Source organism: Apis florea, unplaced genomic scaffold (genome assembly GCF_048593485.1).
Source record: "Apis florea isolate Af1SG1 unplaced genomic scaffold, ASM4859348v1 contig_2293_pilon, whole genome shotgun sequence".
NCBI lineage: Eukaryota > Metazoa > Arthropoda > Insecta > Hymenoptera > Apidae > Apis > Apis florea.
In genome coordinates this window covers 1,850,435-1,877,373 of record NW_028256554.1, presented here as the reverse complement: position 1 = coordinate 1,877,373, position 26,939 = coordinate 1,850,435, and the positions used below count along the sequence as shown (strand labels likewise).

General features: G+C 30.0%; 3 protein-coding genes, 1 long non-coding RNA gene and 1 other non-coding gene across 12 annotated transcripts; 4 read left to right on the top strand and 1 right to left on the bottom strand.

Annotated features, from left to right (window-relative positions):
• The first annotated feature begins 98 nt into the window (after window positions 1-98).
• LOC100865573 (protein croquemort) lies at window positions 99-4,792 on the top strand. 6 transcript variants are annotated; one of them, XM_012486948.3, is made up of 9 exons: window positions 99-351; window positions 2,081-2,215; window positions 2,280-2,443; window positions 2,528-2,669; window positions 2,742-2,945; window positions 3,032-3,243; window positions 3,317-3,608; window positions 3,669-3,742; window positions 3,869-4,792. In XM_012486948.3, the coding sequence occupies exons 2-9, from the start codon at window positions 2,099-2,101 to the stop codon at window positions 4,140-4,142; spliced, it is 1,479 nt and encodes a 492-aa protein (XP_012342402.2). In that variant the 5' UTR covers window positions 99-351; window positions 2,081-2,098; the 3' UTR covers window positions 4,143-4,792. The 6 variants fall into 6 exon arrangements, with proteins under 6 accessions (XP_012342402.2, XP_086760035.1, XP_086760038.1 ...); XM_086903909.1 differs by lacking the exon at window positions 99-351 and adding an exon at window positions 618-783; XM_086903912.1 differs by lacking the exon at window positions 99-351 and adding an exon at window positions 1,165-1,268.
• A 4,780-nt stretch (window positions 4,793-9,572) lies between these two features.
• LOC100871402 (orexin receptor type 2) lies at window positions 9,573-22,143 on the top strand. Of its 2 annotated transcripts, XM_012486958.3 has the most exons (7): window positions 9,573-10,016; window positions 18,152-18,299; window positions 18,484-18,702; window positions 19,056-19,215; window positions 19,370-19,482; window positions 20,288-20,572; window positions 21,142-22,143. In XM_012486958.3, exons 1-6 carry the CDS (start codon window positions 9,573-9,575, stop codon window positions 20,440-20,442), a joined length of 1,239 nt encoding a protein of 412 aa, XP_012342412.2. In that variant the 3' UTR covers window positions 20,443-20,572; window positions 21,142-22,143. The 2 variants fall into 2 exon arrangements, with proteins under 2 accessions (XP_012342412.2, XP_003690070.2); XM_003690022.4 differs by lacking the exon at window positions 20,288-20,572.
• LOC116414523 (U11 spliceosomal RNA) lies at window positions 11,305-11,442 on the top strand. The gene has a single exon (XR_004225072.1). It is a non-coding gene; the product is annotated as a U11 spliceosomal RNA (small nuclear RNA).
• On the top strand, window positions 15,461-16,370 carry LOC147658230 (uncharacterized). The gene is made up of 2 exons (XR_015290862.1): window positions 15,461-16,071; window positions 16,149-16,370. It is a non-coding gene; the product is annotated as an uncharacterized LOC147658230 (long non-coding RNA).
• On the bottom strand, window positions 21,429-26,736 carry btz (CASC3 exon junction complex subunit). Of its 2 annotated transcripts, XM_003689978.4 has the most exons (8): window positions 26,466-26,736; window positions 25,611-26,035; window positions 25,235-25,519; window positions 24,727-25,136; window positions 24,319-24,657; window positions 24,166-24,198; window positions 23,691-23,944; window positions 21,429-23,610 (listed from the first exon to the last, which is right to left on the bottom strand). In XM_003689978.4, exons 1-8 carry the CDS (start codon window positions 26,562-26,564, stop codon window positions 23,002-23,004), a joined length of 2,454 nt encoding a protein of 817 aa, XP_003690026.1. In that variant the 5' UTR covers window positions 26,565-26,736; the 3' UTR covers window positions 21,429-23,001. The 2 variants fall into 2 exon arrangements, with proteins under 2 accessions (XP_003690026.1, XP_012342383.1); XM_012486929.3 differs by lacking the exon at window positions 24,166-24,198.
• Window positions 26,737-26,939: the final 203 nt, after the last annotated feature.

Below are 26,939 nucleotides of genomic sequence, written 5' to 3'. Positions count from 1 at the left end.
TATAATTGAAAATAAAACATTATGTAACAAATATCAAAAATATAATTAGTTATTTACCGATAAGAAATAAATACATAAAAAGATAAATAGATAGATTAATAAATTTAATTTAAATTCAAAGATAGGAAACGTATTGTGAAATGAGTTGCATTCCCTCCTCTTTCAACAATTTATCAAATGTTCAAGTTGCAAAGTTGATCATAGTTTTATACAGATCAGTCATTGTGCGGCTTTCGTTAGTATTGAATGTGACATTCCATATGCAGTATTTTAACTAATGATATCATTTTACAGCGCTAATAATTTTAAACAATTTTTGATCATTATAATAAACTCTTTTTTCATAAACAGGTTTGTAATTAAATTTATAATTTTTTATGTGCATTAATTTCAATCATTTATCAAATTTTAAAAATTTATATTTGTAATTCTTTATGTTAACGCTTTAATTTGTTTTTTTTTTATTATAATTATCTATATCATATATCCTCATTATTTTTAATTATAACTCATTGTAAATAAAAATTGATAAAATTAAAATTAAAATTATATGTTTATATTAAATGTAATTTAATAATAAATTTATTAAATTTATTAAACTGTATAATTGATGATATGCATCAAAGTAAAATATTGAGAGTCAATGACTTCTCTCCCCGGCAGGATGCACTTTCTTTCCAGTTTTAAAAATATTTTTCTATGTTTATATATGTCAATTTTTCTTCAACTTTCACTAATGTTTTACGCGCATTTTGAAACAGATTCTCTTCATTATTCATTCCGGTAAGATATTACTAATATATTTATATTTAAATTATTTAAAATAATCAATTAAATAACTTTATTCATTATTGAAATGTACAAAATTCACTATTAATTTTTCACTCATTCTCAAATATTTTATAATATGAATATAAAATTGAATTATAATAATGTATTATTATGAACATATGACAGATTTAATCATCATGATCCTTTCCTTATCAATTACGATTAAATATATATATATATATATATATTTTTATACATACATATATATGTATATTTTTTTTTTTGCTTATATATATATAATATTTATAATGCTTTTATAATTATACAGCATAAGTAAAGAAAATTACATTTTAAAATAGCTTAATTTATTTATATAATTTATATAATTATATAATTTATTTATATTTTAATATTCGGATGAATATTATCAACGAATATACATCCGAAATTTTAATTAAATAATTTAGTAAAATTGGTAAATTTTAATATTCAAATATGTAAGTAAAATGTACATATTTAAATAATACGTATATATATATATATTTTGTATGTATATTTTTATATAACAATTAAAATATCAAACCACTAATTTCTTTAAATAATAATGTTACAAATTATTTAAGAAGGATTTATATTTTTACAATGTTATATGTTATATATGTTATACAATGTTATATAAATAATATAGAATATCCAACTTTGTACTGTTATATAAACTTTCTTCTGTTATAAATTATAAATTAACCGAATTAAATGAACTTTGTCCAGATTGATACAATATTACACATCGATCATCGAGTAGATATAGACCATCTTTGTTTTGTTTAAATAAATTTTATCTTTGATTATATATTGCGGCAAAAGTATTACACGAAATGTTTTTTAATGTAATTTCATGTAGATTGTCAATCTTCTATATATTTATTTAATATTATAATATTAAATTATTGTAATCATTTGAATGATAATATTTAATTTTGTTTTTTTTTGTGTTATATTCTAACCTATCGTTGACATATCGTTGATCATAACCAGTTAATTGTGTGAACTGATTTTATTGAAAACATGAATCGTATATTTAAGCTTGAACAAATCAATATAATAATCACTATTCTTAATAAAAATCGCATGTTTAATTCTATAAAATAATATAAACTTTTATAGAATGTATTCAAATAAAATTTAATAAATTAAAAGATATGTGACATAATAACAAGCAATTGTGTAATTATTTGTAACTATTAATTACTATGTATTGACATAATTCATAATTAAAATAAATATTGATAAAAAAAAATTTTTTTTTCAGATCAGATAGCTAAACAAAATGATGAAGATTTATAAAAAACTTGCTATCATTTCTTTAATAGGTTTAGTGTTAACAATTATTGGATTAATTACAGGAATTCTTTGGTCTACAATTTATTCTTCAATTATACATATGGTAAATATAAAAATAATTTGTTATAATTCTAATCAATATTTATATCTTATATATTGTTTTATAGCAATTATCTTTAACACCTACATCTACAAGTTACAAACTTTGGGAAGTAACACCTATTCCTATGTATCTGAAGTTATACATGTTTAATTTAACAAACTATGAAGATTTTACTTCAATTAATGGATCAAAACCAAATTTTGTAGAAATGGGTCCTTATGTATTTAGGTATCAAATTAATTCGAATTAAATATTATAGAATATTTTACTAATATGATAAATTAAATAGTTAATAATATTTTGTTATAATAGAGAAGTTGATTATAAAGTAGAACAAAAATGGCATGAAAATGATACTATAACTTATCAAAGAAAAAGAGTATGGTATTTTGAAAAATCTTTATCAGCAGGAAGTTTACAAGATAATGTAACTAATATAAATCCTATAACTGCTGTATGTATCTTTTAATATTATTATATATTGCTATATATTATTCTGATTTATTATAATATTTTTCTCTTTTAGAGTGTTGCATATGCATTAAGATATCAAAAACCTTTTCTTCGTGATATAGTAGATAAAATAATGAAAGCAATAGATCAAAAGTTAATAATTACCAAAACTGTTAATGAATTACTTTTTGAAGGTTATGATGATGCTATGTTGAAAATTGCTCGAAAAATGAATTTTACTAAAATTCCTTTTTCTAAATTTGCTTGGTTTTATGGAGTAAATATTAATGTTATTAAAGCTATTATAAAATAAATAGTTGAAATAATTGAAATAATATGTTTTTTTTTTTTTTTGATTTACAGAGAAATGGTTCTGCAACTTATGATGGAACATTTAACATGTTAACTGGTAAATCTAATTTACTTAATGTAGGAATAGTCAAAGAATGGAATTTTAATACTAGAGTAAATTATTATCCTGGAGAATGTGGAAAAGTTAAAGGTACAAATGGTGATTTATGGCCACCATTACCTGATAATAAAACTATTTCTTTCTTTGTACCTGATATTTGCACGTGAGTTTAATTTTTTAAAAAAAATATGGAAAATTAAATACAATAAAATTAAAACAATAATTTTTATCAATAGGAGTATGTCAGTAACATATGATAATACAACTATTCATGAGGGATTAAGAGGCTCTAGATATATTAGCGATTATACGATACTTGATAATGGTACAAAAGTATCATCGCGTAAATGTTATTGTGCAGGAGAGTGCATTCCTTCTGGAGCATTAAATATTTCATTATGCAAATGGGGTGCTCCAGCATTCATCAGTTTACCACATTTTTATTTAGCAGATCAAAGTTATAGAGAAAATATCAAAGGAATGGAACCTAATAAAGAAAGACATGAGCTTTCAATATCCATAGAACCGGTAATTATTATATGAAGTCATAATTTATGATCAATAATAATTATAAAAAATTTGTTATAGAAAACGGGTGTTCCACTAAGTGTAAATGCAGCATTACAATTAAATTTATTGATACAAAGTGACGCTCATATGAGGTAAGTCTTTGTTTCATTTTTTTGTAAATGAATAAAAAAAAAAATACATTTTTCTTAGTAAATGAACGTTAACATTAAAATGTAACTTAAACAATATCACTTACATGTTTACAATATCATTTTCAGCATGTTTAAAAATGTTAAAAAAACATTTGTACCAATGTTATGGTTTACTCAAGAAGCTTATTTAACTGCTAATTACGCTCGTATTATAAAATTTATTATTATTCTGGAATCTTTAGGTAGCATAACTTGTTATGGTATTGCCTGTATTGGCATTTTATTTATTTCTATCGGCATTTTCTTATATATTAGACATAATTTTAGAGGAGAAGAAAATCAAAATTTATTGTCAAAAAGATTTACCAACAATGATGATATTACTAGTATTAATGGATGATTAGTATATGAATATTAGATTATATAAAAAGATATTGTAATCATTGTGACCAAAAGGTCTTCGAAATTCAAAAGTTTTTGAACTTCATTGAAATTGGTATAAGATAACATATCAGATAATATAAGATAATATCAAAATAATTGTGAAAAGATTATATTAATAGAAATTTAATGCATTGTTTATAAACATGCTTTTAAATTGTACGATAATCAAGTGCCTCATTGCTTTAGTAAAAATGGACATTAGAATTAGTATAAAAATAGATATCTCGAATATTTGAGAGTGATATGCATATATAGCAATTTAAGATTAATATAAATATAAATTTACTTTCCTAAACAAAGAATAGAAATATAAATTTTTGTCTTTATCTCTCCTATTTTTCTAGCGATTCAAAATATATATTATATTAGATATATGCATATTTTTATCTATATAAAAAATAAAAAAAAAGTAATAAATTATTAATATTAGAATCATATTTATCAAATTTAATTCATGTTAATATTTATCGTGTAGTTGAAGTTATAGCAGTTACAATGCTGTTACAGCTGTGATAATTAAACTTTTTTTTCATTAATAAGAATTCGTAGAAAATAAAAGATATTAATTTTGTACAAATTATTGAGATTAAATTATTTTCTTTATAACCTGATCTTTATTATTCCAATTTTTTTAAAAACTATTCGTACATCTTCTTAATATTATTACTATATTTTTTATCATAAAATAATATAAATTTTATTACGTCGTGCTTCTTTTTTACAAAAATAAAAGAATTTATTACAATTTACATTAATCATCAAATTACACCATCATCGACGTAATGTTATCTAATCAATTCTTTTTTTATTCACTTTGTATCTTGCACAGTAAATTCAATCGATTAAGCTTGAAAAATATATTTTAATATATGTGGATCTATTGCTAAATGCTGGATCGATTGATCATTAAGTAATTTCATTAATTACAAAATAAATTTTGCAATTATTTAAAATCGTTTTCTTCTATTGATTTTTTTTTTCAATTTCATATAATATATTATTCTTTTAAAAAGTAACAATATAAATGTACACAGACAGTGCATAGAAAATAGAAAACAAAGGAAATGATATAAAACAAATTGAAGAAAAAGAATAACACATAAAGTAGTTTCAATTTTTCATGTCGTGTATTTATTATCAAATGGATATACCATTTTTTACCATTTGATAATGGATAGTTTTATTTTAATCTATTTTAATTTTAATTTTAATTTATCATAACGCATGTAGTTTTTATATACGTTATAACTATTTACGTATGATTTGAATGATTTAAACGTCGTTATAATTCCTCTAGTATAAAAAAGTAACGATCGATCATTTGTATTTACATCCTTAGATAATTACAAGAACAATAAGGCATTATTTTCTAGCAAATAATAATATAAATAAAAAGTTAATTAAATTGATATATCTAAAAATAAGCATTTATTAATTGTATTTTTTTATTAAATATATATGGGTTTCTCATTTGTTTTAAAATTCAAGAAAGAGAGAGAAAAAAAGTATCCTGAAAATATCGTAAGATTGACAATTAAAATAAAATGTAAATCTTTAAATTTTGTCGTTCATATTTTACGCGAAATAAATCGTAAATAAATATTGTAAAAACGAACGATGATTTTTTTGAACTTCTAAAAAGATAAATATATATATATAAATATAGAATTGTATACGTATATCTCTTCAAAAAAAAAGAACAAAAAAAATGTATTCACATAGCAAAATATTTATACTCCTATCATTAACAAGATAAATATGTTAAAAAAATAAAAACAGATTGACTTCAAAAGGTTTATCTGATATAGAAATGATAAATGAGCGATGTGATCATGCGAACTAACCAGGAACTATATGCACGTAGAGAAAATCCTTAAATTTTCAATATCACGCGGGAACACAGATTGTAATAAATGCGGTCGGTGAAAGGAATTCTTTATTGGAATTTAATACTCTTTTCTAATCTTCTTTTCTTTCCGAGAGATTTCAAGAGATATCGACAGCAAGAATGAACGCCAATTGGCTTAAAATTTTCTATTGATCGGAATTTCACATGTGGAATTTCGTACGAAATATCGCGTTTTTTCCTCTATTCGTGTATCTATATCTTTCGTGACTAAAGACCATCGAGGATTTACGATTCAACGAAGAAAATAAATGATATCTGTTTCATTTCACTGAACTTATGCTCCCATATGAAATAGTTACAATTGAATCTTTTCGAGGGCCATTTCCGATTGTAATCGTAATAAACTCGATCGTAAAAATTGAGATGGGAATTTTATTCTTTCAGATAGGATTTATCGATGAAAGTAAACATGCGCTTGCATTATCTTCAAAGAAAATAAGAAGAAGAAAAAAATTTAAAGCGATGAAATTGCTGCATTTTTTTTTATTCAATGAGAATAAAATATAAATATTTGCCATCCTTCTCCCTTCCGTGATAGGAAGTATCGAATGCAAAAAAGTATTATCTTAATTTTCATTTTCAATTCACTCTCTTTTTTAATTATTCGTCATCGACTCTACACGCATTCGATTAATAGCGAATATAATATGTCGAGACAGGGTGAATTCGCCAGGGTGTCCATCAAGTTTGGATATCGGAAAACTTTGAGACAAAGCGTGTCTTGGTCCCGACATAGTGCTGGTGCACCTACGCGCTCGTTAAAACGACGTACATACCTCAATTTCGCAGAGTCCGTCGTCGCGTTCGCATCCCTTTGCCAAGCTGGGGCCCTTCGTGTCTCGTCACCGTGACACACCACCGTGACACGGAACATCGAGCTCACTTATTCAAACATGCTCGATCGACGAACGCTGTGACACACATTTTCCTTTTGCAAAATAGTGTTATCGATGTTGAACAATGCAATACGAGTTCCCGAGGCAATTGTAAAACAAATTAATCGCTCGAATATGCAAAATCTTCACCATTATTCATTTGCAAGGATTACAATGATAAAAATAATAATTCTTTTTTTGCACGATAAATCTAATGTGTAAACATAAAAGATCACGTATGATCCCGAATAATGTTTCGGGTACAGTGTCGACGGGCAAAGACGTTCGATGATAAATAAGAGAAGTGATCATTGAATCGGATAGAATTTTAAAAAGTGGCTAATATACGAAGTAACGATGAACAAGTTGCCAGGATTAAAAAAAACATTTTTGCAAAACTTGTAATAATATATATTGTATAATAATATAGCTTGTGAAACGTGGAGGGAAAAGTTTAACGGTATTCTCATCTCGAAATATTTTCCGCCTCGGTTGGAGATTCTTAACAATTCTTATGCATATTACGCGCGAACTGATTCTTCCAGTTTCCAATTTGAATACCGGGGATAAAAGTACATTAGCATTATTGAATAACTTTCGAACGAGAATAATACAAAAAAAAAAAAAGTTTGTAAATTTAAACACCTTTTCTTGTACGGGAAAAAGTCGATCAATTTTCCTCGAAAATTTTCCCTCCTGTTTTTGTCGCGCTATGTATATGGACGAAAACGGAAATGACAAACGAGAAAAAGGAACGTGTTAAAGTTTCCAAGTAGAACGAATATAACGTTTCTTGGACAATTATAATTGACAGATTTACAATATATTTTCGTTCCAGCGCATTGGAATGAAAAATCGGAGATATTGAACTTTAAAATAAAATATCTATTAATTTCTCCAAAATCCGCGTTCGAGTCGTGTAAAAAGGGATATAATAATATCGTGTATCAGAATAGAATCGGATTAGTCGATTCAATTCGATATGGTGGACGATTTTTATCCTTCAAACACGACAAAAAGTTATACGAAATCATTAGCATTATTGTCGGGAAGATGAAGGAATGGTCTTGATATCTTTTTGATGAATCGACATATAGGTTGTCATTGTCAACCCAGAGTTATGAGTTAGAAAAAACGCGCAAGATTAATAGGATAATCGAGTGATTCTTTTTTTGCTATGAACGTCGCTCATCTCGAGAGAAAATCGAAGGTCGTTGTTCAAAAATTTCTTCGCGATAAAAAATTTCGAATCGAGCATTCGTTGTAAATTGAAAATACTGATGAAAATTTGATGAAAGTCTCGAGCAAATTAACAGTAATGACGATTAATTGATAAGATTTTTATTTAATCGCATTTGATTGCGTCATCATTTTAAATTTCGTCATGATGTCATTACAATGATTCTTATCGATTAAAATTTCGATCAAATTACAATTTCAAATCGATAAACTTAAGTTTTCCTTTGAGAACTGGATCGATATCATCGATATCTCGTTCCACAAGGGAAACGAAAGTCGGGATTTCGCTTTCAATGTTAACGTTAGTTTAACGTTCTAAAAGCCGCGTTAATTTGCTTTATAATTAAAAATACTAAACACGAAACTATGTCTAATATTAATTTTAATCACAAAATACCTTTTATCAATTTCTGACAATTTTATCACAACCTTGTAAAAAATTAAATTTTTACTCTCGAACTTTTTTCCTAGAGCCGGTCAAACGTTAAAATCGATCGAAAGGGGAAAAAAGGGGGGAAACGAAACTTTCCTTCCAAACAAAAGGTAAAACATATTGGCGAATTATTTGTTACCTTTCTATTTCTCGAATGAGCTCTCGATTTCGATCTTTCATTTTCGAGAAAGAACACGAAAAAGAGTAATATTCTACAATATTAGTTACATATCAGATTTATCGTCTGTAATCAGTTCGAGAAAAATCAAATAAAAGACGAGGAGAATCTAAAAGATAGAATCGGATAAAAGCGAACTCGTGAATTTTTCTATTTGTAAACCATTTGTTACGAAAATTTCGTTTGTTAAATGGACAATTGGGAAATTACAACACGCGGCATCGAAAACTTTCTTCGTTTATTAATGATGATGATTTGATGCGTCATCGAGAGCGAGAAGAAAAAAATGAACGAATAATCTTTTCCAATAATTCCTCTTTTCCACTAAGAAATTAAATCATTTTAATAGTTCGCGATCGAATAAAAATCGAAGCGTCGACGATCTTCGCCTTTTAGGGCGATGACGCTGGCGAAGAAGGAAAGGGAAGGAAAAAGGCGAGAAGAATTATCTTTAATGCCATGGAAATTGGAGGGAAATAGGCAAAGTGAATCAATCTGAAGCGTTAACTTTTTCACTCACAAGCGTATTTCTCTCTTTTCTTCGATCTCGAACATTAAAAATTTCTCGAGAAAACGAGTCTGAGAACGTTCGAAAACCTAACACAGTGACAACACAGCCTGTAAAAAGAGAACTGTTTGCTGAATTTTTCTCAAGAGAGTGTTATCGATATCGATGTCTATATATATCGCGTAAACGACGACATTCTCTCAAACAGAAAAAAAAAAAAAGAAAAAAAAGAAGAAGAAGAAAGATGCATCCGTTCGAGCCAATAATTTTGACGTGGTTGGGATCGGTGGTATTCGCGTTAATCGATGCCACTGATTCGGACGATTATCTTTCAATGGATTACAATGAATCGGATTACAATGCCACCAATTGCACCAATATTTACTGCATCTCGAACGAAGATTACGTGGATCGTTTGATGAATTACATATTCCCCAAGTTTTGGGATTGGGTGCTGATCGCGTCGCACAGCATCATCTTCGTCATCGGATTAATTGGAAATGCTCTAGTCTGCGTCGCCGTTTACAGGAATCATACGATGAGAACAGTGACGAATTATTTTATCGTCAATTTAGCAGTGGCTGATTTCCTAGTTTTATTACTTTGTCTTCCATTCACCGTATTATGGGACATCACGGAAACCTGGTTTCTTGGTTTAACCTTGTGCAAAGCCGTGCCATATCTTCAGGTAAGACAATTCGTTCGCCTCGATTCGTTCACACTTTTTAATTAACCACTCCTCACATAACTCGCGCGATTCTAATTAGAAAAATCGTAACCGGAAATCTTTGGAGACCAAGCTGCTTTTATATTCGTCTGAAATTCGCGTTTTCCTGCTCTTTTTTCAAACACGCCATTTCAGATTTCGTGCACGTCCATCCGATAGCGTGAACAAAATATCTAACCATGATATTGCTCGTTACTTGAGTGCCGGACTCGTAGCAGTGGTTGAGCTTTTCTCGTATATTTATTTCAACCGTATACAAGCAACGATTCTTCCTCTCGAATTTGGGCCAACGATTCGAGACGCGGCAAAATGCAAAGCGTCTTAATTGCAGAATTGAACGCTCCGTCGACGCGATTCGTTCAACGGTATTTTCATTCGCGGCATTTAATATTCATTGAATTTATCCAACGTCTAAATTTTAAGAAACAATCGTCATCTCGTTTTTTGTTCATTTCGATGATTGAATCTGCAACGCGTCGAATAGAAACTTTCCTTGGAAAGTTTGGCTAACCATGAATGATAATAAATTCATAAGTCGACCAAGTTACTCTTCGTTTAGTATTCAAACCGCTTTTCATATTCTAACAATATTTTTTTCTTTATATATTGAGAGACGAAAATCGTGGCACCAAGATAAAGGGCGCTTTAATTTTCAACGAAGATTAAAGTTTTCTTTTTAATCATCGGATCATTTGAGCGGTATATTCGTTGAGCATTTTGGCTAATCAGCGACTTTTAGCCATAATAGAACCCGTTCTATGGACACAAATGTCTTTATTCAAGTTTTAATTAACTTAATTACAATATCTCTTCGCGTGGCTAATAACGAACGTTCCAATGAAAAGCCCGATATCGTATTCGCTCCGAGATTTTCTAAACTCAACGATATGATTGGAAATCTTGATTGTTAATCAAATTATCAACATCATCTCTATTGAAAATTCTGCAATTAATATTTTATGGAGCGTAACCAAATATACGTTCTCAATTAAAACAATATCAGAAAAACCGAAAGAACTTCGTGTTTCTTGTTATTCGTTTCATTTCCAATTGCCAATCGTAATTTCAACATTTTCGTTATTTTAATTATCTTCTTTGAAATGAATTTGAATATTTTGTCAGTGAAGACGAGCATCGGCATTTTTAGTTCACAGATGGTGCAACAGATGGCTCGATACTAGTAATGATTCTCGCATTCAATATAGAACGTAATACGTAACATAAGGCATAACCGAGATTCGGTTGGTTTAAAAAGGGTGCTCGCTACTTTAATATCGCGTTAGCACGGTCAAGTACCATGCTAGCGGGGTATGGCAATCAAGACATACCCAGTACGTAATTTTTGTGAATGCGAGGCTGTTAGCTGCCATTTTGCACTGACGCCTCCTCTAGGGTAATGAACGAAAATAATGTCATTTTATGTAATTTATGTGTAAAATAATTTAATTAAATCAATTAAAATATAATAAATCAGAAGATAATATAAATGATATATTATCATCATTAAGATGCATTATCGTTTAAACCTGTACGAACGAAACAGGTTTAAACACTGAACGGTTGGCGTGTGAACATATTATTACGGTACGGTAAACTTCAATTAAGCTTATATTTGATACTGTTATCACAGTTAACATGTAAAAATAAATGATTGGAATAAAAAATGTAGAGAACGATGAAATTTATATATGAAAGATATAAAAATTATATTTATTCATATGTTGCAATGCACTTTTTAAAAAATGAATCATATTTATTTTTTAAGACTTGATGAACGATATCACGGATGAGTTATGTTTTTGATACGAAATTTCAATGTTATCCATAAAAAGTTGATGCAACCACTCACAAAGGAAAAATATGCATTTTGATTGATAGGGCTTGTTGATTGTTACTCCTCCGAAAACTCAATCAGTTATGCAATCCATTGTTATTTTGCGAAATCTACAATATGTAACACGTCTCGGCAAAGTTTCTTTTTTATTTTCGTGAATTATTTTGTATTAACAAGAATTTTTTTTAACGACACAAATAATTTTTTATCGAGGGATTGCGATATATGGAGTCTGTTAACCGAACGAAGTGAACATTGTGAAGGCGGTTGGTTGCATTAACCCAACAAAATGATCGACATTATTCCGCTCGATAAAACCGAAATATGCAAATTATACAGTTGACGATCAATTTTTTCGAATTGTCGATTCTTTGCAACGTGAACAAATTAGGAAATAATATTACCAAATATCTATGTTGTGTCTTGAAAAAAATTTAATAATCTTTACATCGAGATATTATAGATACAATATATATATAAACGTTACCTAATTACCATTTTAATCCTTAAAATATTTATCTTGTATTCAATAATCTTTTGGAATAAAATGAAAGTTAAAAAATTAAACTTGTAAATATAACATACGTCATTTTGATTATTATTGATTCGTTATTGAATTTAATAAAAATAGAAACGAAAGAAAGAAAAACGAATTAAGTATATTGTTGCTATACGCCGAGAAATGGCAAAATATAAAGGTGTATCTTTGGGAATCAAGGCATATAGGAACCAGCTTTATAGCTTATTGTACGGGTATTGTTTCAGACTTCGGTGTTCGCTGCCTGGTAAGAGATACGCGAGAGAATACACGGAATAATTCACTAGTCGTAATTATCGTTTTTTGCAACTATATTAACGATGAAATCATTTATTAAAACGAAACTAACTAGGAAGTGGACAGGATTCCCTATCGTTATGGAATTTTAGCGCGCCATTAATATTACATTAGTTATTTATGGAAACAGTGGAATTCGTGTACGTAAATCTTAATCACAGCATTTGCAATCGAAACGTTGTTCTAATTAGTTGGAATATGCAGTTTCAATTTTCTATTTTCTGCGATCGATTCGTACGAGTGGGAGTCCTGGTAATCCTGCATCTAGTTAAAATTCGATCGGCCAGTATCGTGACAGGGCTGCACTTGTATAACTATCTACATGGAAATATGGCTCGTTTGGCTCGTTCATCATACTCCCGTGCATGTGACTGCGCGTATCCATGTGTAAACTTGCATCCCTTGCGCCTGTATCTTCGTTAGGCGTTTATATGCTACACGCATTCATGAGCAAGGTAACTCTGTTGAATCGTATTATCTTACACACCACGTTATATGATAACTGATCTTTGGGTTCTCAACTCGCTCCGTTTACGAGGGAACAATCCTCGAATATTCGAAATAATCGTCCCCTGAATCCTTTGTCGAGATTCGAATAATTTTATTCGTATCGTAAATGTCAATGATGAATATTGCTTCGCTGAAGCTGTAAATCCGCGTGAAAATTCATCAACGAAAGAGGTAGCGTTATTTTTACGCGAAAAAGAAATTTAACGCAAAAAAGCTGTCGCTAAAAGAAGATATGAAATTTCGCTAGATGAAATTCCGGTGCAAAGGGAGAAGAGATAACCCGACCAACGGGTTGAAACGGAAAAAGAACTGAAGTACGTGCTGCAGTTTCGAATACAGAAACGTGAATACTTTTTTTTTTTTTTTTTTTTTACGAGACAGAAGTACGTGAAAAGCAAAAGTGTATGCAACCACACACTTGCATATAACCAGAGTGTTTCACGCTGTTCGTACGCCGCATAATTTCTTCGATTCCTTTAAAAAACCTAAAAAGAATTACTTAAAGGGAATATATTTCTCAACTTTGTTCCCCTTTAAACGAAATTTTCAAGCTCGTAGAATATCCGAGCTAATAGCATTATTAACTTAAATGACTTCCTGTAGATCCCTTTTAATTATCTTGTGTACCGTATCTAATGATAGAGATGTCTTCTTGAAACAGGAGCGCTGTAATTAATCGTCAATATATTCAGAAACAAGGGAGAAAAGATTTCTAAAGATATTTGCGAAAGACAATATCGAACAAGCAAGCAGAGTCATAATATTAACCAATGGTTAAATCTTGATCTTGTTATTCCTTTAATCCTTTAATTTTAATTAATCGATGACATTATCGTGTCAAAGATGTGTAATAAAATATACGATCTGCATATCGTATTTGTGTATTTCTTTATATCTACAAAAAGAAAAAAAAAATACTTGGTCAATTTAAACCAAGAGATTTTTATTTGCATCTTAGATAAGATAGCAATTTTCTAAGCAATTTTCGAAACGACCCTCTATGGCCTTGGATTACATGTACCTGTATGCAAGTATGGAGTGTACCCGTTACGGCTTAACGATCTTCGAAAAGAGACGATTCCACTAGAAAGGGAGGAATAATAAATAACGAGGGTCGTTCCGAAGCTTTTGTTTCGAACATTTGCAACCGTTGGAAAAATGTATTCTCGAAGAAGGAAAGAAAAATCTCGCGAGTTGTATGCATTTACGCAGTAGAGAGAAAATCGGTTTGATACCGATTGCGTACCGTAACGAATGATAATTTCTCGTTCCAACGATTAATCTCGTACTTTTTCAACTTGTCTATCGCGAGATTTGAATTCTTGCCAATGTTGCGAGCCACGATAATTGCGATTATCGTTAAAGTCGTATCGTTACATATTTTCATCGGACGATCCCTTTGAAATTGTCAGATTGCGGGGAAGAGAATATATCTGTTTTCGTTAAAAGAAATTCGGACTGATTGCGTGTAGTTGGTGAATCATAACCGTGAACGAAATATTTTTCCGCCTCTCCCTAATTATCCTCTCGTATTTCGACGTGAATTTCCCGTGGGTTTCGATTCATTCAATCGAATGCAACGCCCTAGTAAGTAACTCTTCCCTCATCCCGGATAATTTAACTCGAAATAAATAGATGCATTGCTGCATCGAACCGTCGTGTCACTTCGGGATATGAAAGGACACGAAGGAGTTAATGATGCAAAGTTTGCGTGTGCGAATACTAAAAGACCACTTGTAGCTGGCACGTCGTGCGGTGATATATCATCAAGGGACAACTTTACTTTCGTGGTCGAATGAGTAATATGGATTTTTTATAATACCTTGCCTCGTGATGCTTAATTTCCAACTGTATAAAACCGTAATTCCTTTAATTGATAGCACAAGAGGGAATACTTGAATTCGAATCGGGCGGTACAATTAAAAGTACACCTTGCGTGCTATCGAAATTGACCTTTTTGAATGCCAAAAAAAAAAAAAAAATCAAGAATATATAATTATCTGAGCTAATAAAATAATAAGTATAAATTTCCAGAGATAAGCTTGTCAATTCATCAATCAAATCAAAACGGGGATTAAAATATTCTATCTCTTGTTTGTTGGAGAAAAGATTTCGAGGTTCATTCGTCGGAGTTACAATCGTCGTTTACTAGCACTCGTTTAATCGAGTCTTTCGATATCGGTTCAATTGTACCGATAGGCCAAGTGCAAAGTTCCGAGCGGTATTGTCGCGATATTGCCGATACGCGTTTAGTCACGCGTCGCCGTGAAAAATATAGTTGTGAGTGTGACCGATAGATAACCGAGATTTAATTAAAACGTGCTCTGTCCACGGACGATCGTAAAATCGTTCCGCGTCGGACGGAACGGTTGAAAAAACAATAGAGTTTGTTCGAGCTGACGAACGATTTATCTGTTACCCATTCACAGGATCGAATTGCTCGTTCCCATTTTTGTTCCTCCTCATAGCGTTCTAAAAGCTATTTAAAATTATCTTAAATTCCCACAGGTGGGGGAAACGAGCAAGCTTGTTCAACCGAGTGAACCGAGTCGGTGTTCTCGCGTTAACAATCTTTATGTACATGATTCAGAGTTTTGCTTAGAGGTCCGATAAATTAATCGAGATATACCTCGTAGTGGTATATATGGTATATCTACTAATTGCGCGGAAACTATGTTGAAATAACAACCAACGAAAGCATTCTGCTGCTCGGTGCATTAAAGCTAACCTCTCTTTATCTCTGCTAACTTCTAATACCTAAATCGATTTACGTTACGAGTTTAAATACCTTCTTGCCAACATCCTTGACCGACTCTAATTAATACGGCAGTGAAGCAGTAAGTAACGATTGAATCGCTAAATGTCAATGTTATTTTCTAGCCTTTTCAGAACGATTTTTAATCTTCATTTACAGCGTCGTTCGCTATTAAATTGCCCTGTGAAAATGAATTTGTAAATGGGAACAGTTCTCGCAGCTGATTCAATTATCTTATATTAAAAGAAGAATTAATGCGATTATCGAAGGAGAATTTGTATTCTTCAATAACAATTTTGATTTCAAATCTTCTAAGATAAGGAATTAAAGTATAAACGAAAGAATAAAGATTCTTATCGATATTTTTATATATATAATAAATATTTATGGTATATTTTATTATATTATAAAAAAAGAGCTAGAATTATTCGAATCGGATAAATTATCGAAAATAGAGTTTGGTTGCTTCGAAATAACAACTTCTCACTTGGTTAGGATATTAACTATATTTCGCTACTTTTACTTCCAACGTATCACAATCGTACTTCTAACTCATTGTTAGAACGCTTGTTTAAAGTTTTTCAATTGCTTTTAACCTTTTTACTGCTTACTTGTTGAAATGTGTCCCCAAGATTTGGAACATTACTATTTCAGAATAAGCGATTCTCATTGTTATATTAATTCTCCGATTAATTTCCTTTCGCGCGTTTAGATAAAAAAAATTCCGTTCCTCATTCCGTTTATCATTAAAGTCATTTCGTTAAGAAAACAAACGAGAAAGTATACAAATACTTACGTGTAAAATGAGAGAACGAATTATTTTCACGAATTTTCATCTCGATTTCGAGTCTTCGATAAGTTCACTTGCGTGCAATAGTACGTGATACGATACGATGTTTGAAATATGATAAATTATGATTTATACGATAAGAAGATGAAGAAGATACCGAAACGATACAAACATCGTGTCAACAGATTAAAACAGATACTTAATCAAAGAAAGGCTTGAAATGTTTCGAAAAGTAGAAACGCGTCAAGAATTAACAGCTATTAGTTTGAACTACTACTACTACTACTACTACTGCTGCTGCTACTACTACTACTGACCAGCTCTACGATCAATTCGAACACGTTCGTTTCTATACACAAACTTCGTAACAAGCCCTTTGACGGAATAATTCGGAAATTCAATCGACAGCAAGCATTTGCAGCCGGTTTCCTAAGCGTGTTAGTATGACGTAGCGTTAGTATGAAAAGGCATCATGTTCACTAAGGTATTCCGTCGATCGTAAACGTAAGTTCCCCGTTTCTCGGTCAAAGGTCGTAAAAAGCTTCTTGACCGGGATATTTTAAATTCAATTCTCTTAATTCAATCTTGCTCGATTGTAATCGGGCTCAACTTTCGAATGAATTTTTCATTCGACTATCCGGCATCAGATGTAAACAACACGACATACGTTTACGAGGAGAAATTTAGGTCGAATCGATTCATTTTATTAATTTGTCCACGAGCAAGAAGAAGGATAACTCGAAACCGAATGTGCAGGAGTAATAAATTTTCTGACGGGAGGAGAGAGGGAGGGGAGGGGAGGAGCGCAGGCATAGCAACGGAACCAACGGTTTTATCATTTTTTTTTTTTTTTTTTTTTTTCTTTTTTCTGCCAAGAAGCAAAACTTTTATCCGAATCTCTATATTTTCTAACTGTTCATTTTATATTCATGACGTGTCTTTCTAGACCGAGTGCAAATAAACCATGTTATCGGATAAAAAGTCAAAACTATATAAAATATGCTTGTAAGGAGTTCTAGATCTGCATAAACGTTTGCATTTACTTATTTTAAGATGCCAGTACTGTGCGTAGTATTATTAAATACGAATTTGCCTCAACATTAATCTGTGGCGCGACGATGTAAATTTTTACAGCGAAACAGAAATTATGGAAATTTCTGTGAACGAGCGAAAATCAAAATTATTAATCGACGAGGTTAATTTATTTTCTTATTGTATATGAAATTCGATTGTTATACAATAAAGTTGTTAAGCCTCTCTTTTTAACGCATCTTTCTAAATCTTCTTGTAATTTCGTTTTTTAATATCCAACGATTGTATGATGTTGTTATTTTTAATGATGACGTCCCGATGATTTGATTTTTTGTTTCAGACGGTATCCGTGACTGTGAGCATATTAACCCTAACTTTCATATCGATAGATCGATGGTACGCGATATGCTTTCCCCTGAGGTTCAAATCTACCACAGGATGGGCAAAAAATGCGATCATCGGAATTTGGACAATAGCTCTTCTATTTGGTAGTTCTACGCATAAAATTTATTGTTTTCCTTTAAATAATTGTTGTGAATGGCACGTATATGTATTGTTTGGAATACGCATGAATAGAATAACCAGGTTCAAAATTAAGGCACTCGACATGTTATTTTTAGTTACTGACAAACTATGAGAAAAACCATGCATCAACACTCAACGTTTGTGCAGATATTCCGGATCTTGTGGTGTTGCATACCGTCCCTACGCACATCAAAATAAAGTCCATTTTATTCACACAATGTGGTATATCCTGGAGTCAAAAGAATCAAGTCATCTTCATTATCGTCAAATTAATTTTCCTTTATACTGGGCCTTTGATCTTCATGAGCGTAGCGTACTGGCAGATTGTAAAAGTCCTTTGGAAAAGCGACATTCCAGGGCATAATTGTAAGCGAAATGATTAATTTTTATTTATTCGTATAAATTCTATAAATAGAATTATGACTAATTGCCTATAATAATCAATGTAACGAGGCATTATAAAGTATTTCCGAGACTTGTGACGTGATCTTGAATAAAATCGAATCGTTTACGTGTTTTTCCTCGTAACATTTTTATATCATTGTTTCTTACCGATACTGTTAATATTCAATAATTCTGAATTTAATATTTGCGGAAATATTTGAAAATGCCAATATGATAATATGTAAATCTGTTCAATAATGAATAATTGATGATCATAGCGAGATATAAAATAATAAGGAGGTAAGATCGTGAATAATTATTCGAAGCATTTACAGTATCGTCACGAGCATCCCAGATAAGTCAGATTCCACCATCCGGTGGCGGAAATCCGGAAGTGCAGCTGAGATCTCGAAAAAAAGCAGCAAAGATGTTAGTCACGGTCGTCATCATTTTTGCCATTTGCTATTTTCCCGTGCATTTACTCTCCGTTTTAAGGTATCTTTTACTATTTGAATAAATTTTCCTTAATAGTTTGATATGTTACATCTATCTAAAGTACATCTAAAGTAAAAAGTTTCGAATCACCAGTAGGAAATTATTACTAAATTCGAATAAAATCTACGTAGATACATATTACTTAATATTTCAGGTATACCACTACATTACCATCGAACAAGTGGATAAACGCCATCAGTTTAATCGCGCATGGCCTATGCTATTTCAATAGTGCAGTTAATCCTCTGATCTACAACTTCATGAGCGGTAAACGACCTCTTATTTTCTTACTTTCATTAGCCGCAAATAAATAATACTTTATCTAACGTGTTTTAATTTAGAGAATTAGTTGATTTCAATTACTATATTTTCCTAATAAAATTTCCGTAACTTTTCCGACGAATCATAAATAGCTTATATCGTTTTAAAATCTCATTGATGTAATACAAAATACAATTGATTTTTTATGAATTTGCATCACAGTAATGTATCTCTGTTATATTGTTCGGTTTACGTTTCTTTCATAAAAAAATAATTGACAAGCTTAATGTAAAACAAAAAAAAGCTGATACGAATAAATTGATATCTGCTTGTAAAATGGAATAGAATGATTCATTTTTATTCGTAATTTTATAAATTTAACTATTGATGTCATTACAAAATTATGAACTCATTATTATTATTAGAAGTATTCGTCATTATAATGATAATCATTTTTCTTAGATTTCTCATCTCTTTTAAAAAATTTTATAAATAATCAAATAAAGCATTATTTCGTTTCTATTGATCAATTAATGGCTTGATTTTTTTACTGTTAATAAAAGAATTAAAAAATTCTTTTGTTATTAATTCGACATTTTTCGATATATTCTATCAATAAAAATAACATTTTTTTAATTCGTAAAAGAAATATTATATTCATATATATATATATGAATATATCAGTAATTATTCTTTATTTATAAATTTAATAATTTTGGCTCTCATAAAGAGGACGGAAATAAGAGTAGCATAGCAAATATAAAAGAAGAAATGTAAAAGAAGATATTTAACTCTTTTGTGTGGTTTGCAGGTAAGTTCCGGCAGGAGTTTGGTCGTACATTTCGAGAATGCTCCCCTTCGAATCCCTCAAACGGTCGCAGGTTAGCAAACCAGCAACCCAGCTACGCTTATATAGCGAATGAATATCGCTCTACTAATCCGCATAATCGTCGTGAACAATTCTGACATGCGGAAATGCGAGTCTCTTGGAAAAAAACTTCTACTATTACCGTGGAAAGAACCGAAGGCAAAAACGAATCTACCCAGGAATGATGTAGCTTGGATGTTACCCTTCGCAATTTCAATGACGCTTAGGGTGAGCTATATTATATTTTAGAGTTATTGGCCATTTCTCAAAGTAATTTTCATAATACTTGTTATATTTTTCATTTTAATTTAACCGCTTCGTTTTATAAATTGGCCGACTATCGAAAAGTAAACTTTTTAATTTCGGAAACTAGTAATTTTTCGACGATTTTGAAAACGGAATCAATCGAATGATTGATATTAATCGATCATTTAGGTTGTTATTGTAAATATTTTAATAGATCACTCTATTAATCTATTTATCTACTATATCTCTATTAATCTATCATATCCTTTTGAAAAATTATGATATTCAAACATATCTGAGATAATTTTAATTAATTTTAAAATGATCGATAACAAAATATTATATGGCTTACCCTTTTCGTTAAAGTTCGGATAATACTATTGGCGTCAATGTTAATTATAATGTTAAATTTTAAATGAATCTTACAACAATTTACTTTTTTGAAAATAATACGGAATTAAAACAACGTAAATTATTTTATTTATATTATATATACTTGAAAATATTATAGAAAATATTCAATAATTAATCACAAGGATTTTTTATTACAGGGAAATTTCGAAAGGAATTTAGGCGTACATTTCGCTGTATTCAAGAAAGTAATTCTCGCATACAACGCGGACATCTTGCGAGCACGTCTAATTTTCCTCGAATTAAAACTCGGACTATGATGATACGGAAAACGTTTAAAAATAATAACAACTTTCAACGAAACACCGAAATTATACCTCTCAGTGCTATAACTAGCATTCAACAAAACGAAAAACACGACTGATCGTAAGCATGTATCAATATTAGTCATTATGATTATTAGACGCGCAATAAGATTCACAAATAATTTATTTACATATAATTTGAACTTTAATATTAAGATAATAGATAAATACAACAAAAATTATATTCCATTCGATAAGTAACAAAAAAAACTTGATAAAGCGAGCATATTTAATTTTTAAATTTGTAAAAATTGTTAGATACTTTTAATATCCATTGAAATATGGATTCATTAGATAACGAAACACTGAGCTATCTAAAATGTACTTACAATATTAAGAATTACCAGGGAGAAGCTCGACGTTTATTCTTGTAGAGCATGAATTATAACATAGGCACATACGAATTTGTAAATCATTCTTCTAATAGAATGATGGTATTTAGAATAATTATGTATATGTATTCTTTAAACGATACGTCGAACATGCCGACAAAATTATATGTAAAATATTTAATAAGATTATATATATATATACTATATGTATATATACGCTATATGTTATAAATATGTGATGCAAATTTCATATTCTGTACACTGTTGCTAGTACATCGTGTAATCTTGAACTTATCTTTAATTCGTTATAATTATACATGTACATCTTTGCCATGTATGGAAATCAATTAACTCAAAAATCAATTCCATTATTCGTATGATCTCATCATTGTTGATGAAAATTTTATATAAATTAACATTAATTGATACGTTCGTGCGTTTTGAAAAATTTGAAAAACTCAATAAGTCAAAAAGAGGAAAATAAATTTAGTCATATATGGAAAAATTTCTTATCAATATATTATCTTTCCATTTCACCTTGCCAGTAACAAAGCATATTTTTATAAGCGTATTAAAAAAAAAATTATCGCGATATCAACCTTTCGAAGCTATTATGAAAAGTCGATTAAAATGGATAAATGATAAATTTTATAGTTAGTATCAATTTTGTCTTAATTAGATTTTAAGATATAGTAAATTATATAACGATCATTTCTTCACAATATATAATGCGGATCAAAGATTTTTTTTTGCAGTCCTAATGTAAATAAAATTAAAGCATTAAGTAATTCTTTACCTAATAAATGTACTCCATTCATTCATCGTTTACTTAAATCACGGTACAAACTCATTTGTACACAAAAGACATAACACATATTAAGGTTACTGACCTGACTATATCCTATTTACAGTAGCCATTGTATTAAAAAGATATATCGATTTATTAATGATTTCATCAGTCAATGCTGCATGCGTTAATACTCGATATACAATAATATGTTTAACACTAATCGTTTCTACTAATTAATTATTAGTAGATTTCATATATGAAAAGAGTTTAACAATATAGAAGAATGATATTTAATGATAGCAGCAGATTGATGGAATTCGTAGTGAAACATTAATACAAATGTAAACTACGAAATATACAACAATATAATGGAATTAGATAGTCATTCAAAATATGTTTTAGACACGCACACATCCAATTCCTATAATATTTCACAAATAATTTGTGAAGATCATTTTGCTATACAGACTTCAATAAAATTACACAGCATTTAATAATATATGCATACTCATACTCACGAAACGTAACAATTACATTTTTTGTAAGATACGTTACACGCTGTGCGATGTTCTCTCAAGCTGCTGTTTCTTCAACAGCTGTAATTTCAGTCGCAGTGCTTTCAATTTTATTTGAATCATTTTTAGTCTCTTCAATTATTACTTGCGTACTTTTAAGTGGAATAATATCTTGTTCATTTATAATGACTTTAGATGAATCATTAGCACTTATATCATTTAATTGATCCGCAGTAGTATTTTCTAAATTCACTGTAGCTTCAGGTTCGATATTTTTAATATTCTCAACTTTTTCAGTATTCTCAATCACAGTATTCATTATTACACTCGTATCTTCGACTTTCTGTGTTTCTTGAACATCTGTAGGCTGTTCGATTTGCATATTATCAAATTGTTCTGATATAATCTTCTGATCGTCTTCCACCGAATTAGTTTTAACTTCTTGTTCAGTCTGTTGTATACTACCAGGTTGATTAATTTGTTGAGGCTGTGTGCTTCTACCTCTTCCTCGTCCGGTTTGGTGTTGTTGATTTTCAGGTGGTGGAAGAATAGGAATAGCCGCCTTTGGCCGTCTCATCGGAGCTGATTGTTGTTGTTGTTGAGCTGGACTATAATAAGTGCAACCTTGTGGTTGGAACAATTCTTGTGGAGGTGGAGGACGCTGTGGCTATAAAACATAAAATAAGCATATGAAAACTTCAAAATAATATAATTTTGAAATTTTAATAAGAGATATAATGTATATACCTGTACTGGTGGGCTATAGCCTTGATAACCTTGATAATTCGGTTGAAATGCTGGTCCATTTGGACCAGAAACATAATTAATTATACTAGCTGGAGTCTGTGGAGGAATAAATTGCGGTGGTGGTACTAAAAATGGTGGTGGAGCATAACTAGCAGGTTGACCATTAGGTGGTATAGGAATCACAGGTTGTCCAGCCAAAGGTGCAGTTGCAGTAGCAACAGGTGTAGATTGTTCAAAATGACTTTGAGGATATCCTATAAAAATGAAAAATATGATACTATATATGAATACAGTTACAAGCACAAACTCAAAAAAATTAAATAATAATATAAAATAAAAAATAAAACATAATTATCTGCATATTTAAACGATTATATCTATTTAACAAAAAAAAAAAAAAAAAAAAAAAAGAAAAAAAAGAAAGAAAGAGAAATAAATAGAAAATTATTTGTTTAAATAACCTACATTATCTCACCTTGTGAATCTAAAACACCTCTTGAATTTCCAGCTAAATACATGTACATATAAGTTAAATATTAATATAACATAAATATATTTATATTATTATCCATATTTATACCCATAAAAATATTTTATAAACAATAGAAAAAAATTTTAATGCATATACCTTGAGGAGAAAAATATCCATGTTGACCATGTTGGCCATGTTGGCCATGTTGATTATGTTGACTGTGTTGACTGTGTTGACTATGTTGACTATGTTGACTATGTTGATTGTGTTGTCCATGTTGTGGTGGATAATTTTGTTGACCTGGATTATCTGAAATAGTAGGTCGCTGTCGCAAACTAGAATAACGTTTTGGCCTATTGGCAGAACTGTCCTGTTGAATTGATTGTTGTTGTTGTTGTTGCTGTGGTTGTTGTTGTTGTGAATGAGATTGTTGTTGCATTCTTGGAGGTACAGTTCCTGTCCTCTGTTGATTTGAGGATTGTCCATAAAAGCTTTCTAAAAAAATATTAAATAACGAAATAATACATAATATTATTTATAAATAAATATGAATTAAAGACTCACTATTATGTCTTCCACTTTGATGATATTGAGCACTATCATTAACATTAACATGTTTCATGTCATGAGTAATTTGTTGTTCATCATCACTTCGTATATTATTTCTTTTATTTTCTGTGGAAATCGGACCCGCTCCACGTCCCTTTGGTTTAGTCTCAACTGTTCTATTGGTGACCATATTGTTATTAGCATTTGTTCTGAATCCTCGTCCACGAGTTTTACTCGCTGCCAAGCTTACAGACTCTTGAATGTTCCTCTTGTTATTATCTCTTGGAGAGGTTTTTATGTTAACTAATTTATCGGCATCACCACCAGCTCCACTATTTCCATTACTATTTTGTGTATGAGGTGAATGTTTAGTATCTTTTTTCCAAGCTGGATTTGTAGGTTCATTAGGAGCTTTATTTTCATTTCTACAAATAAAAAAATTGAAATATTTACTTTTTTTATTTAATATATTTAATAAATGAAAAAATGTAATAAATATAATTTAAATAAAATTATTACATACGTATGAGTAGTAGATGTATGGCTAGACTTCGTTTTTGAGCTATCATTTTGAGTTTGTAGAGGTGGAAAATTTGGTACTTTATTTTGTGATTTATTTTTACTACTGTACCAAGCTGAGGAGATTACTGGTTCTTCTACATGTGTAGAAGCATTTTTATTTGTTCCTAGAGCTGGAAAATCTTCACCACTTCTATTAAATCTTCTATTTCTATTTAGAATGTTACTCCCAGGTTTTCCATATGCATCTTCATCTTCCCAATTACGTGTATATTTATTAGGTCCACGACTAAAAAATATAATATAATAAAAATATAAAAATATAATATATGAAGAAAAAAATATTATAAAAATTAGAGTACTTTTAAAAATATATTTACCCATATCTTCTTCTTCTTCTAGCTCTTGGAGGACCTTCTTCATTTCTTATATCATAACCATAAACTGCTATTAATTCTTCATGACTTTTTGGTGCTTGCTCTTCATCATTATATCGATCATGATCCCATCTATCTTCTTTATCTTTCCACACTTTTTTTTCTTTGGTTTCTCTTTCACTTTGTGATTCAGCAGCACTATCTATTACTTCATCAGTTGTTCTATCATCATGTTCATAAAATGTCCCTCTCTTAGGAATATATTGTGGATTACGTCTATCTTCATCATCATCTAATTTTTTTTGTGGTTTTTCTTCTTCTTGGCCATCACCACTTTCTCGCAATGCACCATCTTGAGATTCAGCATCAGAATCAGAAGGATAAATTTCACATTCCGAATCCTGGTGACCATCAGTCTGTTCACTGCTCTATAAATAAAAGTTTACAAAAAAAAGTATAAAGTAACAAAAAATAGGATTATAATAAATTATGATATTTACAGGTTAAAAAATTATTTTTTGAAATTTTTTTTCTGATATTATGAAAGTACATTTTATTTATATTTAATATACAAAATCTCATTTGGATTTTTATATGCATTAAAATTATAAAATACGCAAAACCACTTGCCAGTGAATCGAACACAAAGAAAAGTCTACTTAGTTACGAAAAAGTATTACAGCAGTCTACTTAATCCACTTAATCGAGTCTTCCGTTGAACTTTCAATCCAGTTCAATAAGAAGCAAAAAGTTTGATGAACAATAAGAACTTGGAAGTGAAATCGTGAAAAAAAGAATAAAACTATTTATTTCAATTCTTCAAAATGCAAAATCGAAAACACCTTTATAGCAGCTAACCTGGGTTTCTTTCGTTGCATTTAATTCTTCACAAGAGTCCGAGAGGTCATCAGAACCACAAGACTGATTAGATTTTCGCCGTCGTCTTGTATCCGACATGTTATTATAGTTGAAAGTATGCGTTCCGGAATTATCACAGATTTTCGTCTATAAAATATACGATGAACGACAAATGACTTTTAAGGTCGAACTAGTTGATGCCTGTTCCTGCTTCGATCAGTTTCCGATTTCGATTCTTGGTCACGAATCACAGACTAAACGTATTACTATCGAGAAGGCACACCAGACTCACAAAATTTTAGCAATAGAAATGATTTCGTCGAATCGCTGTCAGATTACTTAATAGCAATGGCGGTTCTATAAACTTTCGAACATGAGATCTTTCTCTACAATATGTTAAATTAATAGTAATTGGAGTAAATTTTTTTATTAGATCGATTAGAATGGCAATATTTATTTATAAATTAATTAAAT

Bases quoted from the DNA above. Each gene is read 5' to 3' on its own strand.
- LOC100865573 (XM_012486948.3), top strand. From the start codon at position 2,099: ATGATGAAGATTTATAAAAAACTTGCTATCATTTCTTTAATAGGTTTA. The intron at 2,444-2,527 runs GTATCAAATTAA...TTGTTATAATAG, and splicing joins ATGGGTCCTTATGTATTTAG to AGAAGTTGATTATAAAGTAG. The intron at 3,743-3,868 runs GTAAGTCTTTGT...TATCATTTTCAG, and splicing joins CAAAGTGACGCTCATATGAG to CATGTTTAAAAATGTTAAAA.
- LOC100871402 (XM_003690022.4), top strand. From the start codon at position 9,573: ATGCATCCGTTCGAGCCAATAATTTTGACGTGGTTGGGATCGGTGGTA. The intron at 18,703-19,055 runs GTAAGCGAAATG...AAGCATTTACAG, and splicing joins CGACATTCCAGGGCATAATT to TATCGTCACGAGCATCCCAG. The intron at 19,483-21,141 runs GTAAACGACCTC...TTTTTATTACAG, and splicing joins GATCTACAACTTCATGAGCG to GGAAATTTCGAAAGGAATTT.
- btz (XM_003689978.4), bottom strand. From the start codon at position 26,564: ATGTCGGATACAAGACGACGGCGAAAATCTAATCAGTCTTGTGGTTCT. The intron at 24,199-24,318 runs GTATATGCATTA...ACATGTATTTAG, and splicing joins TGGATATTTTTCTCCTCAAG to CTGGAAATTCAAGAGGTGTT. The intron at 23,611-23,690 runs GTATATACATTA...TATGTTTTATAG, and splicing joins GCTATAGCCCACCAGTACAG to CCACAGCGTCCTCCACCTCC.